General features: G+C 38.5%; 1 protein-coding gene across 1 annotated transcript in view; it reads right to left on the reverse strand.

Annotated features, from left to right (window-relative positions):
* Positions 1-3014: 3014 nt before the first annotated feature.
* The window catches only part of kcnj3a (potassium inwardly rectifying channel subfamily J member 3a), a 76547-nt gene continuing 59959 nt past the window's right edge, over positions 3015-19602 (reverse strand). The window contains exon 3 of the mRNA XM_072444366.1: positions 3015-4842. Coding sequence (XP_072300467.1) covers positions 4241-4842 — 602 coding nt within the window. The 3' untranslated portion in view covers positions 3015-4240. The remainder of the gene's footprint in view (positions 4843-19602) is intronic.

Genomic DNA, 19602 nt, shown 5'->3' on the forward strand with positions numbered 1-19602 from the left:
CAAAACGCTTCACTCCCGCCTGTCACCAGCAGGGGGAAACACCGAACATCCCAATCCTGTCAAATGTGACGCAGCAAAGCAAAGGAGTCCAAAATCTTTTCAAATGTCCACAAGAGGCGTAATGTGGTCATTGTCTTTACTGTGGTGGTGTCGGTTACTGAAGGAATACTAGCAGAACTTAAAGGTTGAATGGATGATTTTTTTGACCAAAATCTGAGTCTTATTTCCTCGTGGCGTGGATTTCCGATTAGTCCTGCCACGTATCAATCATAAAACGCACCTACCGCTCACCTGCAGCCTCGTTCGGCTCATCCCCTCGAGCAGCACAGTTCCGCGTGTCTAAGCGGATGGATCTATCATAATATAGTTCCCTCAGTGTACAGGGCAAAATGAAGACGGAGAAAGACTTCGAGCTGACTCAGAAGAAGACGGAAATCTACGGGAGACGAGAGATGCGATGTGATCCGTCGCGCTAATAAACAAACGCACGTGTGTGTTGTATCAGTCTGCACGGGGGAGTGCGCATGAGCACTTCCGCCTGAGTTCTCAAATCGCCAAAAAATCGTCCATTGCGCCTTTAATGATCAGAGTTGAAGGTAAAGCATCAGCTGGCAACACGTTAGAGTACTCAAATGACCTTTTAAGAGGGACGAGGAACGTAATGTGTTAGTTGTGTGCATCTATGTAATCTAGTTGTACAACTTATGAGTCACGACAAAGAGAAATAAACTTTTAGATGCATGTTTTGAAAAACTCCTTATAACTCAAAGGCATTTACTTTTATTTGTTATTTTAATGATCATGTTACAGAAGTGCAGTAATGTAACGTGTTTTCCAGGGCAGTGGCACTGTAACATACAAGTTACTTTTAAAACTAAAACCCAACACGATGGACGATGGACCTCAGTATTTTTATGGTCCGGTCTAAATTGTCATAGACACTTAATCATTTACAATAGATGAAATAGAGATACAGAGTGTTTTGAGCGCTGTCGATCTGACACACTTGTGCTCCGGATTTAGAAACGTACATCATGGATGTTGGGCCCCGGCGCACGGCTCTGTCAATAAGGCCAGATAAACACACCAAAATAGCACTCTGTTTGTCAATGCGTCTATTCCAACGATACAATCATCTGCATGTGTGGACCCCTGGGAGCCAGCACAGGGATTGGGGCCAGTTATCTGCCACTGCACATGTTCACTATCAATGGGCATAGGAGGCGCGATGTAGTCATCATCGCTGCATGTTGCCGTAGCTACAGCTTTAATCATTCCCGTGTGAATGCTGCATTTACAAGAGATGTCATGGAATACATGTTGGGATACTAGCTTCAGCTCTTGTTTCTAAACAATAAATGGATGGATGCAAGGCCATTCAAATAGAAATATAGGGTGGTTAAAGGTGCAATATCTGAATTTTTATTGTCTTAAACTACAGTGATTTATGCATGGGCAGATTTGGAGGGATCATCAATATTTAGCTTTTTTTTTATTTAACATTTGCACAGAAGAAAAAAAAAAAAAAAAGATGAACTGATCTTATGAGCTTAACTATTAGAAGTGCTGAACGGGCTCAATAGTGTCACTTCACTGCTCAGTTTATTATACGCAAACAAGCTCTATGTGCTAAATGAATTCTACTTGTAACTAATGTCTAATCATTAGAAACATGAGCAGAGCCTCAGCTACAAAGATAGTTTTTATGTGACTTGTTGAAACTTGGCGCTGCTTCTCTTCTCCTCTGCACACGCCCGGAGAGGCCGCTAAACGAGGCCACAGCAGCAGAAGTGAGGGGGAAACGAGCTCATTTGGATATATTTCAGAACAATTTAAATATAGATGTGACACACAATAATTTTAGATTTTATTGGTCAATCACTGCTCGCTTTGCTTGCCTTGACCTCCACTGGAACATCCTTATTATTCACTGTGTTGAGTTTATAAGCGTTTAATGTGATGGTAAAGCTAACAACAACTAGCATGCTAATAATGCACACCCAGCTTTATATAGAATAAAAACCTCTATACTTGTTAACCCTTTTACAATAGATCTGTACTGGTGGATTGACAAATGATTCAAAGGGTTTCCCAAAGTAAAGAGATATTATAGCTTTGTCTGGAATGTTCTAGAGTGCATTCCAAAAACATCACCCTTGGAAACCCTCCATCCGAAAAGTTACACAGTGCACCTTTAAAGACAAAGTAGTTGGACATGTGAATAAAAATATACTCAAACCTCCAAATTGTAGCAGAGTAATTCATTTATTTGCATGAAAACTCAAAATAAAGACACCAAATTTGACACAAGAAGAAGAATGTGTGACGTCTCAGGCTGTGAAACTGGGTCAGTTCTATCTACGGCTGGACATCTGTTCTATTAGAATTATTAAAACTATTAGCCTTGATCTTTCATGCATACTATACTCAAGCCTTATCCAGTACTTTACCCCGTACATTTAAAAGTAATTGGCTGGTTTGGGATTGCGTTATCAGATTTTAATGAAAGTTATTTTTGCTTATCTATGATGTTCTAACAATCTATGTTAATGAGTTCAGTTGCATTTTTGTGATTACCATAGTGACATTTCTTGGATATCAGATTCTAGCCTGGCCAGCCATCCTCATTTTACTTATGCATCCCATGCAAAGTGGTCAATTTGAGTTCCAGGTCGAGGAGGCGGAGCAAATGAATGATGAGTGAAATAATCCTTAAAGATGTACATGATAATGAAAACTTATGTTATGATATACAGAATAATTATGTATGAAGAATGGATTGCATAACACTTACCCCTTGTCTGGTTTATAATATGATGATTGATGTCATTTTTGTAGAAGATGACTTGCATAGCATGAATTCACTTCAGTTTGTTGAGAAATCACATTGGTCAGGCTGGCCAGGCTGTATAGACACTGTAATTAATAGCATCATGCTAAAGGCATGCTGTCTGATAATGAGCTCTCCCATGTGCATAATGGGACCCAAAGGCATGTATATATTCAGGCAAAGATACATAACACGTCTCTTATTTCCTTTATTCCCCAAAAGTTTGGATATCATACAGTGTCTTCGATGCAGTTGACCAGATGTCATGGCATAGATCCAAAAAACAGAACGGAGGGGCTTAGCTAGACCCTGTGGCTATAGAAAGATTGGAGTCATTACAATATTATTGCTTTCATCACAAAGGAGTGAGATTAGAGGCCCTTAGAAGGCAAAAGGCTCTGCTTCCTCTGTAGGGCCTGCTTTGAATCCTAACCAGTAACATCTAAGTTGAAATGGGGTGTTAGTAAAATTGTATTCTTCAGAAAATAGTTGGATTTAATATTTATGAGGTTATGAAAGAAAAAAATTATAGCACAGTACGAAGCTAGCGCCCGAAGCACTTAATTTATGATCAGATAGCCATGAAAGCCCTCGCTAATATCTCTGAGTGTTATGTAATGCTTTGTGCTTCTCAAGTACGAGTATTGAACTGTTCAACTTAAGTGATACTTTAATAAGCGAGTGGTTTGCGTAACGTCGTGCTTAGTTCCTGCAGGTCAGGCGCTAATCCATTCTTCTCTCACCTTGAAAAATCTCTGTGGTACCCATTGGAACTTAAACACTTGAACATGGTAAATTAGCAGTCAATATATGGAATATCAAAGGACAAAATGAAACATTAAAAAATACAGCTGTGAACATATGAGCATGGAAAGAAGGTAATATAGTTAAGGCTAAAAACATCTTTGTCTATTACCTCTTGTATAGAAGCTAAGTCAAGAAGAGGAGCATGCAGTCAACAGAACATAGCCACAACTTTTACATTAACAACGAAAGCAATCAACTCAAAAAACAAAAAGGTATGTGCCGATTTCGCCACCAAAAATCACAACCGTGGAGAGTTGGTCCGTCCGCATTTGAAAATCATATGGCTTTGTGCAATTCTTCCGCTGTCAGAAACCAGTCTAAGTTCTGTCTTCAAATAAAAAATATTGATAAATGTCATGCCGGAAAGAAAATGTAAATTCTGCTCTACATGCGCTGTTTCGTATACATGCCGGATTGTGCTAATTGTACATCGTCCTATAGAAAAAAGTTTGTAGCACTTAGCATCCAGGGAGTGTGCTTCATCCCGTCAATCTTATAAGGTACTTGTGCACATAATCTACATGTCTTTAGATATAAGAATATAGTTTGTTAATAAATAAGGAAGGACTTTTCGAGAGGTCGTAGGAAAGGGAATTGGCATAATTATGTAAAGCGATCAGAATTCATCTTTCTAAGTTTCGGTGGCAAATGCCCGTCCATTCTGCCACCAGGCCCGCCGGCAAGTCGCTGCAGTTTTGGGGGCAGGTCCGCCACCGACTTGCTCATGGGCTCTGTCATTTTGGAAGCCTTCCCACCCTGTTTGTCATCGGACACCCCCGGCACTGAACTGATCCTTTGCAGCTTCATCGGGAGGTCTCCGAAATTGTACGTCATTTCCGAAGTCGTGGAGCTCATCCTGAGCAGCTTCTTTGGCAAGCCGTCCCGTCCAGTCATCTTCTGGAGTTTGGTGGGCAGCTTGGTCGTGCTATCGTTGTCCTCCAAAGTCTCCAGGCAGTCCAGAGAGGTGTTCTTTTCCCCCATCAACCCGCTATTGCACAAAGACGGAGCCATGAGCGGAGAAGACAGTAGCAACGCTTCTTCTTGCTCCTTGACGCTGTACGGGGGAGTGGGGACCTCGAACGTGGCATGGAATTGGGAGTAGTCCACCTTGAAGAAGCCCTCCTCCAGGGAGATGACCGGGAAGAAGCGGTGCCCCCAAAGAACCTCGTCTTCGGTGTACGACGTCCTGGCTTGGCAGGTCATCCCTGGACAGAGAAACAAGGGCAGAGAGTTAGGTGCTTGGGAAATGATTTGCTCAATATGGAGTCCAGGCAGCAGGGCCCGTGTTCATGACTGGGAGCTCTGCAGCCTGTCTCTTCCTCTACACGTCAATGTTGTGTGTTTAATGAGCAGAAATGATTGCAAGGCTCTACTACACAAATATATAGCCGGCGCTGTGACAGGTTTTGTTATGTGAAGCAAGCAATTCCAATCCAAGAAAAATAATGAAATTTCTTTCTACGGGAATGAATAGTCAGACATTCCATCATGATGTACAGGCACGTATGAATGTATGAATGAAAGTCACACGGACTGCAACGTTTTGTTTGTGGCGTGGTTGGATAAATGAAATTAAACCTGTTTCAAATTCAAAAGCATTTAAGTTCTTTATTTGTCATTATATATGGAAGTTTTGTCCTGCCACTGGGATCCAGCCTGACCAACATGTTTTTGGAGGTCAAGGAAACTGGAGCAGCTGGAGAAAACCTCCTTAGACACAGGGAGAACATGTAAACTCCACTCAGAAAGGCCCCGTCCGGGAATCGACCCCAGGAGCTCTTTCTGAGAGGCACAAGTGCTAATCATTCCCAGGCTTTGAGTTTATTGTCAAATGAACAATAAGCAGTCTGCACTAAATGCCATATTAGTAACAAATCAGATTAAGCAGCTGCTCTCAGATGGCAGCATGAAGGCGGTTGTAAATCTGGACGTTCTGCTCCTTATGTTCCTGTACTTCCAACCTTTGTCTTAACAAAAAGTAGCTAGAAAAGTAATAGTTGCTCTGGCCCCATTTATAGAACAACTACTACAAAGATACCAAAAATACATATACAGTATCATAATTTAGTGTACCAGACAGTATTCTGGTACAGTTACTCTTGCTTTTGCTTTTCTAAAATCAAAAGAATACAATACGGTATTTCATCACACAATTTAGACTTATTAACGCTGCTATTATGGTGAGTGCATATGCGATTTTTCATCAATGATAAATGAATGCATTACAAACAGTAAAACAAACATGAAGCGGTTTTAATTGAATATCTCATTTCCATCCTATGATATAATACAATTAAATGTGAAGTATTCTAAGTATTCAAAATGCAGTACTCTGCTTTGAACAGTAACACTCACTATAGGATTATTGGACAACACAGAAACAATGCTAAAACACACACATATGACTAGCCTGGCATATAAAAAGCAAAAGCTGGATTTTGAGTCAATAAAACTCATTTGTGAGGGATTTTACTTCCAAGCTCGTCCGTAAGGCGTTTCTGTTTTGACGGATGTGTTCATTTTCTCTCGATTTTCTCCACAGCGTTTTACAGAGCGTGACTTTAACCAACGGCTCATTTGACAGGTACAATGTTTACGTTTCTATACATCTATATAACTGTATTATATCCCAGGAACAGAAACCAAACCTTTATGGGACCCTGGGTACAATTCAATTACACCAGCTGCTGCTTCTCAGAAAAGTGGTTAAAAATGGCTGTGTGTTGTGTTTTACGTCACATTCAAAGAAAAGAATAATCAGAAATGTCTCGTGGCAGAATTCCACCTCATGTAAGCACTTTCTCGTGCCTTTGTAGCTTTGTGACCCACTGGGAAAAGTGCATGTGTCACTATGTTCACAGCTCATCTATCATTCGTAGTATTTAGTTGTTTTAATGAGGTGGAAAATATAGATGTAATCTGTGTTCACATTCTGCTTGGTGCTGCTTAAATATAGTGTGGCTAATCTTTATGCTCTACTTTTTTCAAGTAAATACATTTTAAAGGGGGCTGCGGGCATCTGCTTTAGGACAGTAGAGTCGAAACACTAACACATCAAACACTTCACAAACGGATTTAAACTTCTAGGAAAAAACAGACGAAAAAACGTGTGATATTGTCATATTTTGATAAAATAAGATAATCCTTTATTGTCCACACATGACAAGACATAACTTTTGGAAAGTTAACAAAAATAATAATAGAAGAACTCTTATAAACAAAACTCCTCTCACATCTTAATAGGGAATGGAGGAAAAAAATAAAATAAAATAGAATAGATAAAGATACAAATTAAATAATAATAAAATAAATAAATACATAAAATAAAATAAAAAGATAAAGATACAAATAAAATAATCATAAAATAAAATCAATAATAATAAAATAAAATATAAAATCTAAACTATTATTGCTTGTAAAATGCGGTATCAAAAACTTGAGCTCATCCCCCACTCGACATGTTTCCAACACTGTCATAGTTCAGAACATCCGTCATCAGTCTCATAGTGAGCGCCTCATATAAAGTGGAACAGGTGCACAAGGTAACACGTCTGGTGGAGGACGAGCCACCTGCCTCATGTCTCCGTGATGTTATTGCTTTAGCAGAAACGCTCCACAGTAAGACAACCATATAGAGCTCTGAATTGTGCCATTACGCCTCAAACATGTTTCAGTTCTTCTCATATTGAAGACTAAACTTTGTATTCTGACACGTGATGAAAGTATGGCCCAATAGTGAGTCAGCAGCTCTTTTGATGCATCTTTATGGTGTTTTTGTGTTTTTGCCAATGCTTAAGGGACATTCTCACATCCGTCAGCAGTGTCATCTTTAAATGTTTGATCTCAAGCTCTATAGACGCTGTAAAATGCCATGTCATCAGAATGGAATGGAAACCACTGGAGGCAAAACGATGTTGACTGTAACACATTTTCAATTATTAACTGGAATCTGACCAGAATGCTAATGGTTTTAAGACTGTATAATGCACAATAAGCAATCATTTTTGATTTACAGAGCAGAAATATCAGTTACTTCACTTTTCTGTTTTAAAAGACGGATGAAAATGTTGCTTCCTGGTCTCATAACTGTATTTGAGTGTCACAGAAGAATATATTTAATAAATCTTGACTTTAATTGCCCAAAATACTAATAATAATTTACTGGCAATGTAATTTGATATCTAAACACTTTTGGTCCTGCTTTGAATTCCTAGAGGCGCCACTGGTCGATATGTTCCATGTAATATATCTGTAGATAAAAGGAAACACTACTGTTGCATGAAAATGTATGTATTTGTTCAGTAAAACCTAAAAATCAGTGGTTTGCCTTCATCAGAAATGCTAATTATTAACAAAAATCTACAAAAAGTAAACAAATAATGTATAATACACTTATATATATATATATATATATATATATATATATATATATATATATATATATATATATATATATATATATATATATATATATATATATACGTAAATGTGTTTGAACCAGGGTCTGATATCACTTACATGTACGTGTAAGAGTGGTTTGTTTTTGACTAACAACGTTTTCCCATTATTTCTACCATTTTGTTTCATAGTTTCTCCATTGAATCCACATTGTATTCCACTTCACTTTTGCCTCCAACTGCCTCCATTCAAGAATTAAATATTCCTACCATTTATTTTAAGTATTTCTATCTCAAAAATACTGTAGAAAACATGATTTTGAGCTTGGTTCCCCTCTCCACACATTACACATCCACAGATCCAAATGCCAAAGCAATAACCTGTGCCTTGGCTTGGGAAAGTCACCTGCTTATCTCTATGGCGACAGGCAAGTTTGATGCCATAGTGTGAAACCAAAGCTATAACATCGCACCAGAAAAGTTACACAGCGCGCCGTGAATCATTACGAAGGCACTGACTCCATCTCGCCGTTCCAAAGCATCTTCTGTTTCAGCACCAAATGTTAAAAACCACAGAGCCACAAAACCACTTAAACTCCTCAAACTGAATGAACTAGCATTTCTTAACCCAAACTTTTCTTATGCCAATAGAAGTGTGACAGTTCTTAATAATATTAAGAACTGTCATCATCCAATCCACTTCAAATTAAAACAAAACAAAGCAATTTACTGCGTTGTAGCTTTGTGCGGGCGCCCCTAACTACGCTTAGCTCATGCAGGCAGCACATTGGGAAAATCAAATCCCTGCGCATATCCTGGGTAATCATTTCACATAATTACCAAAATCACAAGGTTTAAATTAATGAGCAACAATCATTTTTCACGCAAAGTTCATCATGACTGTTATTAGCAATTGGTATCGTAAGGGCATTAAATTATAGTATTGTTTGGACTAAAAGGGGAAGTTATAAGAACGCCTCTAATATCAATCTGGTTCAATTATGCAGAAGCGCAGTTTTCCTTGTGAAGAGAAAAAGCTCGGGGCGCTCGTGTTAAGTCTTTTTGAAGCTGCTGGGAAAGCCTCAATTGCGACGACTTTACTATCACATATTTTAATTAACCAGCATATTACTGCGGTGACGACCCAACACGAGACAAAGAGACGTCCTTGGTTTTTGTGGAGAAACCAGAGGCATCTGCGTTTGCTCTTCCCGAGGTCACGGAATCGTTCTGTGATAACATCGATGCACAATGGCAGATGTGGGGGAAAGCGTTTGGGGAATTTGCTGTTTGTTACTCATGCGCCATTGCCTCAGTGTCCTGGCGCCTTCAGGCACGTGGACGTGTGGAGACGGATTGAAGCGCACGGCGAGCCTGAGCAGGAATGGGTCGGTCAAAAGAGCAGAAATGGTAAAAAATGGTATGAGTCTCATCTATCAGTCAATTCTTTTAAGAGAAGACACTACAGGCAAGACAAAACTATCTGAATCTGAACATAAAGACGTTTTATTGTTTCATTTAATCCACTTACTATATTTACAGAGTTATATGGGACATTGTAACTGTAAAGGTTGTTTTCTGCCATAGAGACATATGTATTGGCCCTTAAAGTAGCACCTACACGCAACAAACTCTACAGTCTTGAACTTAATACGATGTTAACGGATTCTACAGAAGGATTTGTTGATATGTTCAAATTCTCAGCTTGACTTATTAAAGTTTTAACACAGAAAAGTGGCAAAGATATCCAAAATCCTCTGTCATTTTTTTCAAGTGTTGTAATTTTGTTGTAATCATAGTTTGGATATGGAGCTTTATGTGACTGTAGTGAGCACAGGCTGCTCCGTGGCCATGAGAGTAGGACTGGGACCAGAGCGTTGAGCTGAGGCGCAGAGGAGCTGGGGAGATGGACACGATGGAAAACTCATAGTTATAATCATCTTTAGCAGTAGGACTACACAGCACTACAGTATGCAGAGTTTGAAGTGCGATAAGGACACTATGGGGCACATGAGATCTGCACAGAGCGAGGTGATCCACAGCGGTCACGCCTGGTCTGGCTTCAGTTCAGTGCAATACGACACGAGAGGCTGAAGAAAAGGTGTTTCAGGTAGTGTGCTTTTTCATTACCTTCGCCTCCGCAGGCTCTGGACACTTCACTCCACCTGTCCCACTGTCCTGAAGCCTCTCTGGGCCTTTCAGTTCAGGTGAGTGGTTTTAAATCTACACATGAATGATCAGAAATGCTGTTTCACGAGTTCAATCAGGAACGCCGAAGATTTGGTCCTTTGTCATGTTTGCTTGTACACACACCAACTTTGGCATTCGCTCTCTTTCGGTCTTTATGAACATTTGAATCGTGAAATCAAACAGAATGTCAGTATAATGCGACCTTTGTCAGTAAAGATTTACTTGGCAACAGACAGAGACCAGCGTCTAGTTTGCTTTTTCTTTTTTGGACAAACTATGAGTGCATCTCCACTGACGTATGGCCAAAATAACACGATTCAAGGCTTTAGGTGCTGTAACAACATTATAGAACAAATCTCTTTTGTGTGTGTTTTATAACAGGCCTAATACACACTCGCTGTGAGCCACAGGCGGCGCACTGAGAGCTCAGGCACTTGCTTCTCCGACACAACACATGTAGGAGGCAGAATTGTTTTTATTTTAGTTTATATCAGTTTGGTTGATAAAAAGATTTTGTCAACTATTATTGTTTGAGCGAATATAGAAGGGGTTGAATTGTCTCGCTCTGCTCGTGTTTGGACAAATGAGGCGAGACATTTTAACAAATCATTCATTGTTTAAATGTCATCATCAATTATATGGCCCAATATGAGCCATTTTCTCCATGTTTACTCATACAGTGCCTTATTTTGCATTAAACCATTAAATGATGGATAAAGTTCCAAATTGATACTTCTAAATGTAAGTTTCTTCCGATTCTCCAGCAATGTCTCATCTTCTCTGAGGTGGAAAAATCAAGATGTAATCTGTGTTGTGTTTGAAAACCTCCTTGAGCGCTCGAGAGGCGCCTCACATTCTGCTTAAGTATAATGTTCTTAACTCTTGCTCTACCATTCGTTTTGAAAAATACTCTAAAGCCTGTGCTTGGTGGTGCAGTAAAGTGTTGTACCGTATTTTCCGGACTATATTCATAGTTTTGGCCGGGGTGCGACTTATACTTATACTTATATAGTTATACTTATACTCCGGAGCGACTTATATGTGATATTATTTGTTATTTTCACACTTGCAACCTTATTTCATACTCCTGTGCAACTTATATATGTTTTTTTGGCTGGTGCGACTTATACTCCAGAACATACAGTAAATATTGTTGCGACCTCAGCATTGTGGGTTTGCTTTTTGGCTCAACCATTTGCCGAATATCTCCTCTTCTCTCTCCCCATGTCATGCTACAACTGTCAAACAAGGAAATCTTACAACAAAAAGTCAGTCTCAAAAGCATAGGATTGTGAAAATGTAAGATCAATAATTCTATTAAATATAAGAACACAAACAAACGCCGCAAGCAAGCGCGAATAAATATCAATACATTGGCACTAGCTTGTGAAATGTGTTGTCCAGTTGATCTAAATTATTATCGATTGATGTAAAATGCACATTTGAAGAAAAATGTGCAGTGGACTAAGGACAAACAACTGTTAAAAAGTGTGATAAAACGGTTTATACAGAGTAAACTAATGAAGATTTAGATTTGTATCATATTCATATACACTTAGTATCTTTATATTGCCTTCAAGAGGTAAATACAGTCAAAGTCACACTAGGTTGAATCCACATTTGCATTCATGAGTCTTGAACATCCATGATGGGTCTGCTGGAGCCTGCAACACTTTGTAAAGCTGCACCTCGAGACACTGGAGGTGGTGAAGAGGGGGAGATCGAAAGGATGAAGAGACTTTTGGTTGTACTGCTGTATCCGAGGTGAAATGAAGGACTCAGCTGTTACATACTGTACATACGTAGCTAAAATGGCCAAGTGATGGACGGCATAGATCACAGAATTTGCTTACTGTACTATACTAGCTCAGTAATTGGTTGAGACGTAAAGGTAGAATGCTGATTGGCTGAGAGTGGTCGACAGATGACAGGAAGTAGGAATTAAATGGAAAACAACTTCATTCACTTCTCTATGGCTGGATGTCTTTTGTTGTCATAGCACTTACAATTTTCAGCAATAAAACAATCTTGCTCTTACTGGCAAGGTGGAGAAGTGTCTTTCCCAAGGACAGCTCAAGAACAGATCAAGCTGGAATCAAAGACATTGGCAAGTAGAAGAAGTAGAAGAAAAGGTTTTATCAACTCCAGAAAAACTACACTTAAATGTGCACTTGTTATTGTGTTTTCTGAAATGTTCTTAGCAGGCTTTTCGAGGTACTTTTTAGCCAGAAATACACATGTAATTGAATAAATACCGACTGTTTGATGCCTTATTATTATATGTATAACATTCAAGGCAGAGAAATAACATATCCATGGAGACAAGCAGGTAGTGGACCTCTGCCCAACCAGAAAACTTTAACAAAACTGTTTAAACCTCTAAAACTGAAGAAGGAACTGAAAGAATAAACTGAAAAGTAATGGCAGCAAAACATAAGAATCATTTATCTTTTATACAAGATGCTGAATAATTTACAGCAATTTTTGTATAACTATGATAAACACGTATTGATTGAAGGTCAGTCTGCCGAGCCACAGCAGGGCCCACTGGGAGAGGACGGGAATGTAAGTGCACTTAATTAAGGCTGTGTAATATCGAAAATATGTACACGAACAAGAATCGATATAGCTTTCATTTTGAGGGGGAATCTCAACTACGCCGAAACAATTAGTGTAATAATCCAGCTCGGAAAGCAACAAGACGAACAATTTTATTATGACTAGATTTAAGACGCGGGTCAAACAGGGTTATTTTTAAAATGTTTAAATCATAAAAAGGTAGAATGTTAACACTTCGACTTCTGTCAATGTTGAGGGAAAAAAATCCTTCATAAATGGTAATGTTTTGAATAAACATGAGGGAAGGAAAGGTTTCATGTAAGAAAATATATATGTCAACATTATGCAAAGTTCGCTATTGTAGCATGTTCTCATGAAATGTTCCGTCCATCAACATCTGTGTCTAATACAAGCAAAGACAGAAGCAATTACTTATTCGTTTATTCAAAAGTATGTTGTATATATGTGTATAAGTTTGCTTCGGAAACTCTGGACATGTCAAATTTGAGTTGTGAATCGAGTTCAAGGTATTTGATTTGTGAGAACTGCTCCATTTATCTTTAGATTGAGTTCAGATATGGACTTGTTCCTCAGGGCAAAGCAGACTGACATGGTCTTCATCACATTCAGTGACAGACGTACATTTTGAAACCAACTGTCACAGTTTAAAGACAGTTCATTTGAAACTGTATGAAGTCTTTCCACACACATCATTCATATCATGGTCAGAGTGAATTGAAACCCTGTTGTGATATAATTCAGACAAATCATTGATATACAATGAAAAAAGCAATGGTCCTAGAATGGACCCTTGAGGCACATCAGTATTTATTTTTTGAAAAGCAGATCTTATTAATCTTATCAATATTAACACTGCTTTCCCCCTTTCAGGTATGATTAAACCACTGTCAAGTTTTTATAGTGAAGTTGAGGTTTGATAATAATATCGGGATGACATGAGCTCCTACTAGTTCTCCACCATATCTCCATCTCTTGCCTGTTTGAGTTTTTCCAAAAGAAAGCAGTTTGCAGTTTTCTTTTTTTTTTTTTGCAAAAGCTAAATAGTAATGGGTGCAAAAATATTCCATAAGTTGATTAAGTACTCTTTCCTCCAACACTTTTGAAAGTATGAGCATGATGCTTACAGGCCAATAATGATCACAATGTGATATTTTCAAAACCTTTGTGTACGTCTATTTTTTTTCTAAAAATAAAACATTTCTACCAGCTCTAAGTACAAAATCTTTGAACCAATGTTAGCTTCCAAATCTGAATTGTAAAATGCATCACAATATCAGTCCGAAAAATCCAAAATTGTTCAGCCTAAACTTAACAAATAATTTCCATTTTGAAATGAAACAACAAAATACAAATCTAAATGCATAAACACGCATAGTGACAATAATTATTTTAAACTCATAAATTGATAAGTTGAACAGCACATAAATAAATAAATATATGAAACAGGTAAAAGTATACAAAATGTTACGTTTAAATTGATGATCTTTTAACCATGTTACATGTTTGAGCATGTGTGTTTTCACCTACCCCCTATCCCCTCCCACGCATCTGCATTTCACTAGCAAGGACCACAACCCCAGATACGATGCAAGGTGTTTATTGGCAGGGGAGAAACATGAACAACACGAATGTACGAAGTTGATGCCGTTTTGTGGCTGAAGGCTCCCGGGCCTCGATTCCCCCATCGAGGATATGAATGAGAATAATTAGAACAGTTTAAGAGAGGGCGGAGCCCGAAAATCACAAACACAGGTGTATGTGATCTGGATGATAAAGTAGTGTAGCTGCAGGAAGGGGCGTGGGAAGGGGCGTGGTCCTGCTCCCGAACTTGAGATAACAAACTTATCTTCATTTGGTCACAATTATTAGGAAAAAATCCAGACTTTGGGTCATTTATCTTCATGTAGCAATTTTTCAGCTACAAAAAAGTGTAAATAAATGAAGATTCGCTGCTTGTTAAATGTCACTATGAAGAGGCAGTTTTGAATAAAAAGGCATTTTTTTTATATTACTAAGCCATTTTCGATAGCTTAACAAAATAAAATAAAAATAAACTAATGATTAGGGATGTACTGGAAATAAAAAAGAAACAATTGTGACCATTTTAGAAGCAAAATGAAGTACTTTAAATATAATCTAAAAATACACCTACTGTAAATGTTTGAATCTGGCTGTGTATGTCACATTATTTTAACTTTATTATTCAGAAAGTTTGAGCTTGTGTTAGACCATGGAAATATAAGAAAATTAAAGATTTCACAGTTGTTTGGTTCAAGCTTCTCAATAATTGAGAATAATTATAATAATAATTGTTAAATCCTGTTATTTCTTCTCTCAATAACCAATTTGATATCGTGGCATATCTTGTCACAATCTATGTTATAGCAGTCCAATTCTGAATAAAAAAAAGCTGGGGAAAAAAGCATCTTTAAATATTTACAGTTTGCGTACAGCCCATTTCATCCAACCAAAATCCATTATGTCCCGTCTGAGTTCTAACAGTCTTTTAGCTTTAACAACTGCACGCTGTAGTGTACGGGACGCAGCATGCTGAGCTAATAACAGGGAGAGCACAGAGTGTGAGCGAGCCTGCAGAAGCTCGACTGGTGTTAGATAAGACCTGGGCAGGAGGAGCAGGAGGAAAAGTGCCTGCAGCCAAAAGATTGTTACATTTGTACGTACAAGCCTTAAATAGAATCATCTTCTATCTATTAATAATGCTCTATTGTTGTGCAGCTGGTATGTTCAGCTCACGCACAGCAAGCGAGGGAAGTGTTTTACAATCATTTGCAATTATTTATGGCACAATGGTATTCAATGTTTTAAAGTGACAAAAATGTGATGTGATATAAAACATTGTAAATTGACTATTCTTATTTTGGGTTATCTTTCTCTTTTTTGTGTGAAATTGGTTTTCAATTGTTTAATGAATGTTTGAGTGATCTTTGTTTGAGTGCTCAGAATTTGTGTGTTTTCACCTTACTCCTAATATGTTTAATTACAATAGGACTGCATGGAGTGACCTTTGTGATTAAATGAAGCCGTAATACTGGACAAATCTTAAAAATGAATCAGATATAACATTAGTGCATTTAAAGAGTTTAGATGGAGTAGGCTGCACCCTAAATCTGCAACATCTGGACATCGGGTTCACTTTCCACCTTCTAATATCATCAAAAAGTGTCTCTGGACATGTTTGTGAGAAATATACTACACCCAAAAATCATTGGTTTAACATAAGTTTGTAATTTTATTAAACAGGCGATGATACAAAAACACTTGCGATTGTTTCTCTTCAAACAACTTTCTCTCGCCTTATTAACTGATTTATAATTCATAGAATTGCCAATACACAAACTTGACATGCAAATCAATGCAGAAAAAACATTGGTAGCTTAATTCATGTGAGGCTTGACTCACGTCTGGTCCATTTAGTTACAGAAATCTTCATCTCTCATTAATCTGGAGCTTTGTCAATCCCGTAAAAGGCTCTGGTTTTCATCTGCCCTCGATCATTTGTACAACTCAGGGAGCAAAAATAATCCACAGTATCTGAAACATTGCTATTGTTTATTGCTGCAGATGCTGTTAGTTTTAATACAAATTACCTCCCAAAGTGGAGGTTAGTGGTGCAAGCCCAGATAGTCTGACGACAATAATAAAACTTACATATATATTGCCCTTTTCAACCTCCATTTGGGAACTTCATCAGTCCACATTCAACACTGGGGGCAAGATGGGTTAAAAAAACAACTGGAGATACAGCCAGTTAATGGGAAAACTCCAAATGGATATTACGCCAATGACAGAAGAGAGAGTGTGGGATGTAATACTAGATTTGCTAGCTGACTATTAAATATTTCCAAAGTTGGCCTTTGGAGCTACTTCTGTGAGGTTCTGGGACAGTGTGTGGGGAAAAGAGAGTTTTTTATAAACCGACTTGTTTTTATACTGGCTCATTATCAGCATTAAATTCTTACTTCCTGTGAATGATTAGATCTGTTAGAATGACATTAGTGGCATTGCAATGAGTTACAGTGAGGGGCGTTACAGATACAGAGTGCCTCCTGGAGGATGGGCTGATACAGGGAAGCGCGCTGCAGCACTCACCAGGCTGACTCATCCTGGTGAGTAGCCTCTGTCCGTCTGCTCATCCGAGGGGAAGGATAGAGACTGTTCGCTAGCTAAAGACTGCAGGAATCAATCAGAAAACCTGTTTAGGCACATATGAGATACCAATAGCACTGTAAGAAGGATAAAAGCACTGAAAAGTCCATTTTGCACAATACGGGCCCTTTAAAGTCTATTCACTGAGCCACAGGGGCCAGTGCAGAGACCTGAGAACAGGACTAATGTGATATGGTACTTCCCGGTTCTAGTCAGGACCCGAGCAGCAGCGTTCTGGATGTACTGCAGCTGTTGATAGAACAAGTTGTTTATGTTTTTGACGTTCCTCAAGAGATTTCCAAGCAAGATTTTGGAGCCTAGAAGTTACACTGAGGTTTGAGTCAGAGTCAGAGGTTACAGAACATGCTTCGATTTGAACATTACAAATGGTGGTCATTGGGATTTCCTCAATGTTTGTTCTTGGTTTGGTCATCATCTAATCCAAACTTGTACAGGTTATTTTCTGTGTTTATTCCTTTTTTTAATGGCGTGTGTCCAATCCCAACTTGTCCCACATGTCCTGCACCTCTGGGTTAATCACAGTTCTTCGTTATGCATTGAAGTATTATTATTGACGAAATGACACCTTAGCCGTAGGATTAATTATAGATAAAGCCCATTGTAGAGAACACGACCAGCTGTTGTGCAACTCCCACATTCATATGGCACGCAGCGTGGCAGGGACGGCAAAGACAATGAGTGGGGCTACACTCAGGCTAACCATCATACTCTACGTGACATTAAAGATGGTATATGTGCTCAAAATGTCAGCTCCAGCGTCGGAACGAAACGGTACACAGCTAAAAATAGCAGCTCAAGGAGGAAAAATCTCTCGCTTGTCACAGTACAGTATAGCACAGCACGATCAGCACTTACTCCTGATGTCCGCAAGTCAAGAGGGTTTAAATGTGGTTCAAATATCATAGTTCACTTATGTGTTGCACTATTTGTTAGACGGGAAAAGAGATATTATTCTAAATGTGTTGTTTTAAATAGACAAAAACAAAAGTAAGTTTATAAATGTTAGATAATGTTAGTATGCTTGTACTGGGCAAATGTGAGTTTGTTAAGACAAGTTAGGTCCATGAGTGGTCCATGGCAGAGTGGTTTTCAAAGTCATCTGGACACTGTTTTTGAAATTGACTGGCATCCAGAAGTCATTTTCAAACGGCTTTAAAGTGTTATCCTGCTGACCAAAGCCAAAAACAGTTTAATCTCGGATACAGGATATAAAGTATTTAGAGTTTAAAGTGTCGGGGTTTAACAATTCAGGAATCTCATGATTAAGTTCAGTTCTCGATTCAGGACCTACGATTCTATTCACCACAATTCTAACATGTGTCTGTGGTGCAGTTGTAATGCTGTTTTCTCTCCATTTTGCATCGAGATGCATCGAGACATGGGTACGATGCATATTGTAACATTTAAGGAGCACAACTCATCGTGGCACGGTGCATCGATACACACGTTTTGTAGTGTCATTTGTTACTGCATATTCTTTTTAACCACCTTTATGATACATATGGCAGAGTGAAGGTTTGACTCCCGGGCCAGACCATTCTGTGTCTGGGTGTGTTTCCTTCGGGCCCTCCAGTTTCTTCCATCAACCTAGCACAAGATCTGGAGATGCTCCTGACAGGTCGCCCCAGGAGGATGAGTCAAAGCCAGAGGACAATTTTCCCTTTGGGTAAAATAAAGCGTACCTTAACCTTACAATTTAAATCCTCTCAGAGCAGAAATAGCCTTCATGACAATGCAGCTCATGCTAACTAACAAATATGTCAGTAAGTTTAATTATGTTATCAGGGCTGAATGACTACTATTGGTTTTAAATACTAGCCTTTTCATTCTTCTTCAGTTAAGCTAGTATAAATATAAAATACTAATACTAAAATAGGCTCTGAATTGAATCTGAATTGGCTTCCTCATAACTACATAATCAAATAAAATAAGGTTAAGTTACATTTACATTTGCAGTGTAGCACTTTGTTCCTTGAGAATGTCTGGATGAATGGTTTAGGGACCGGTGTGTATTTTCAGATCCTGCCACTGTGTCAGTTTTACTCCTCCTGTGTACTATTCCTAAAAATAGGAAATGGAAAATGGAAAAACCCATGCCACTGTGTATTTTGTATCAGTGATAAAACCTTATGTAACTGCACAATCCACGCCTGCCCGGATCTCTGTGTTTCTATGGAAACAAAGCTGTAGGAATGCGAGCGTGCCACTGCCATAAAGCTCCTCTGCAGCTCACTGCTGACTTTGTTCAAAAGTAATAGGGACATAACAAAAAAACTCAAATGCTTTTCCTTTTTTGGACAAATGTGAAAAGACAACATCCTTTTCAGGAACTGTAAGTATTACTACAGAGCCGAGTTAAAACATCACCCAAATACAAAGAGAAGTGGAAAACCCTACATAAAACATACCCTGTATTTAAAAAGCATCATCTTGAAAAGGCTGTTTTCAGATTCTAGAATACTATGATTTCCAAATGATAGTATGATTTGGGTCCAGTTATCCGGCTGTCATTTCTTTCATACTACTTGCCACTATGATACCAGTTGCATGGGGATTTGGCAGATTTTCTTCTTGGTCCAATTAGGTTTATTCAAATTTCACGTTTTTATA

Source organism: Eucyclogobius newberryi, unplaced genomic scaffold (genome assembly GCF_026437365.1).
Source record: "Eucyclogobius newberryi isolate DKJ021-1_F unplaced genomic scaffold, fEucNew1.0.hap1 SCAF_14, whole genome shotgun sequence".
Classification (NCBI taxonomy): domain Eukaryota; kingdom Metazoa; phylum Chordata; class Actinopteri; order Gobiiformes; family Gobiidae; genus Eucyclogobius; species Eucyclogobius newberryi.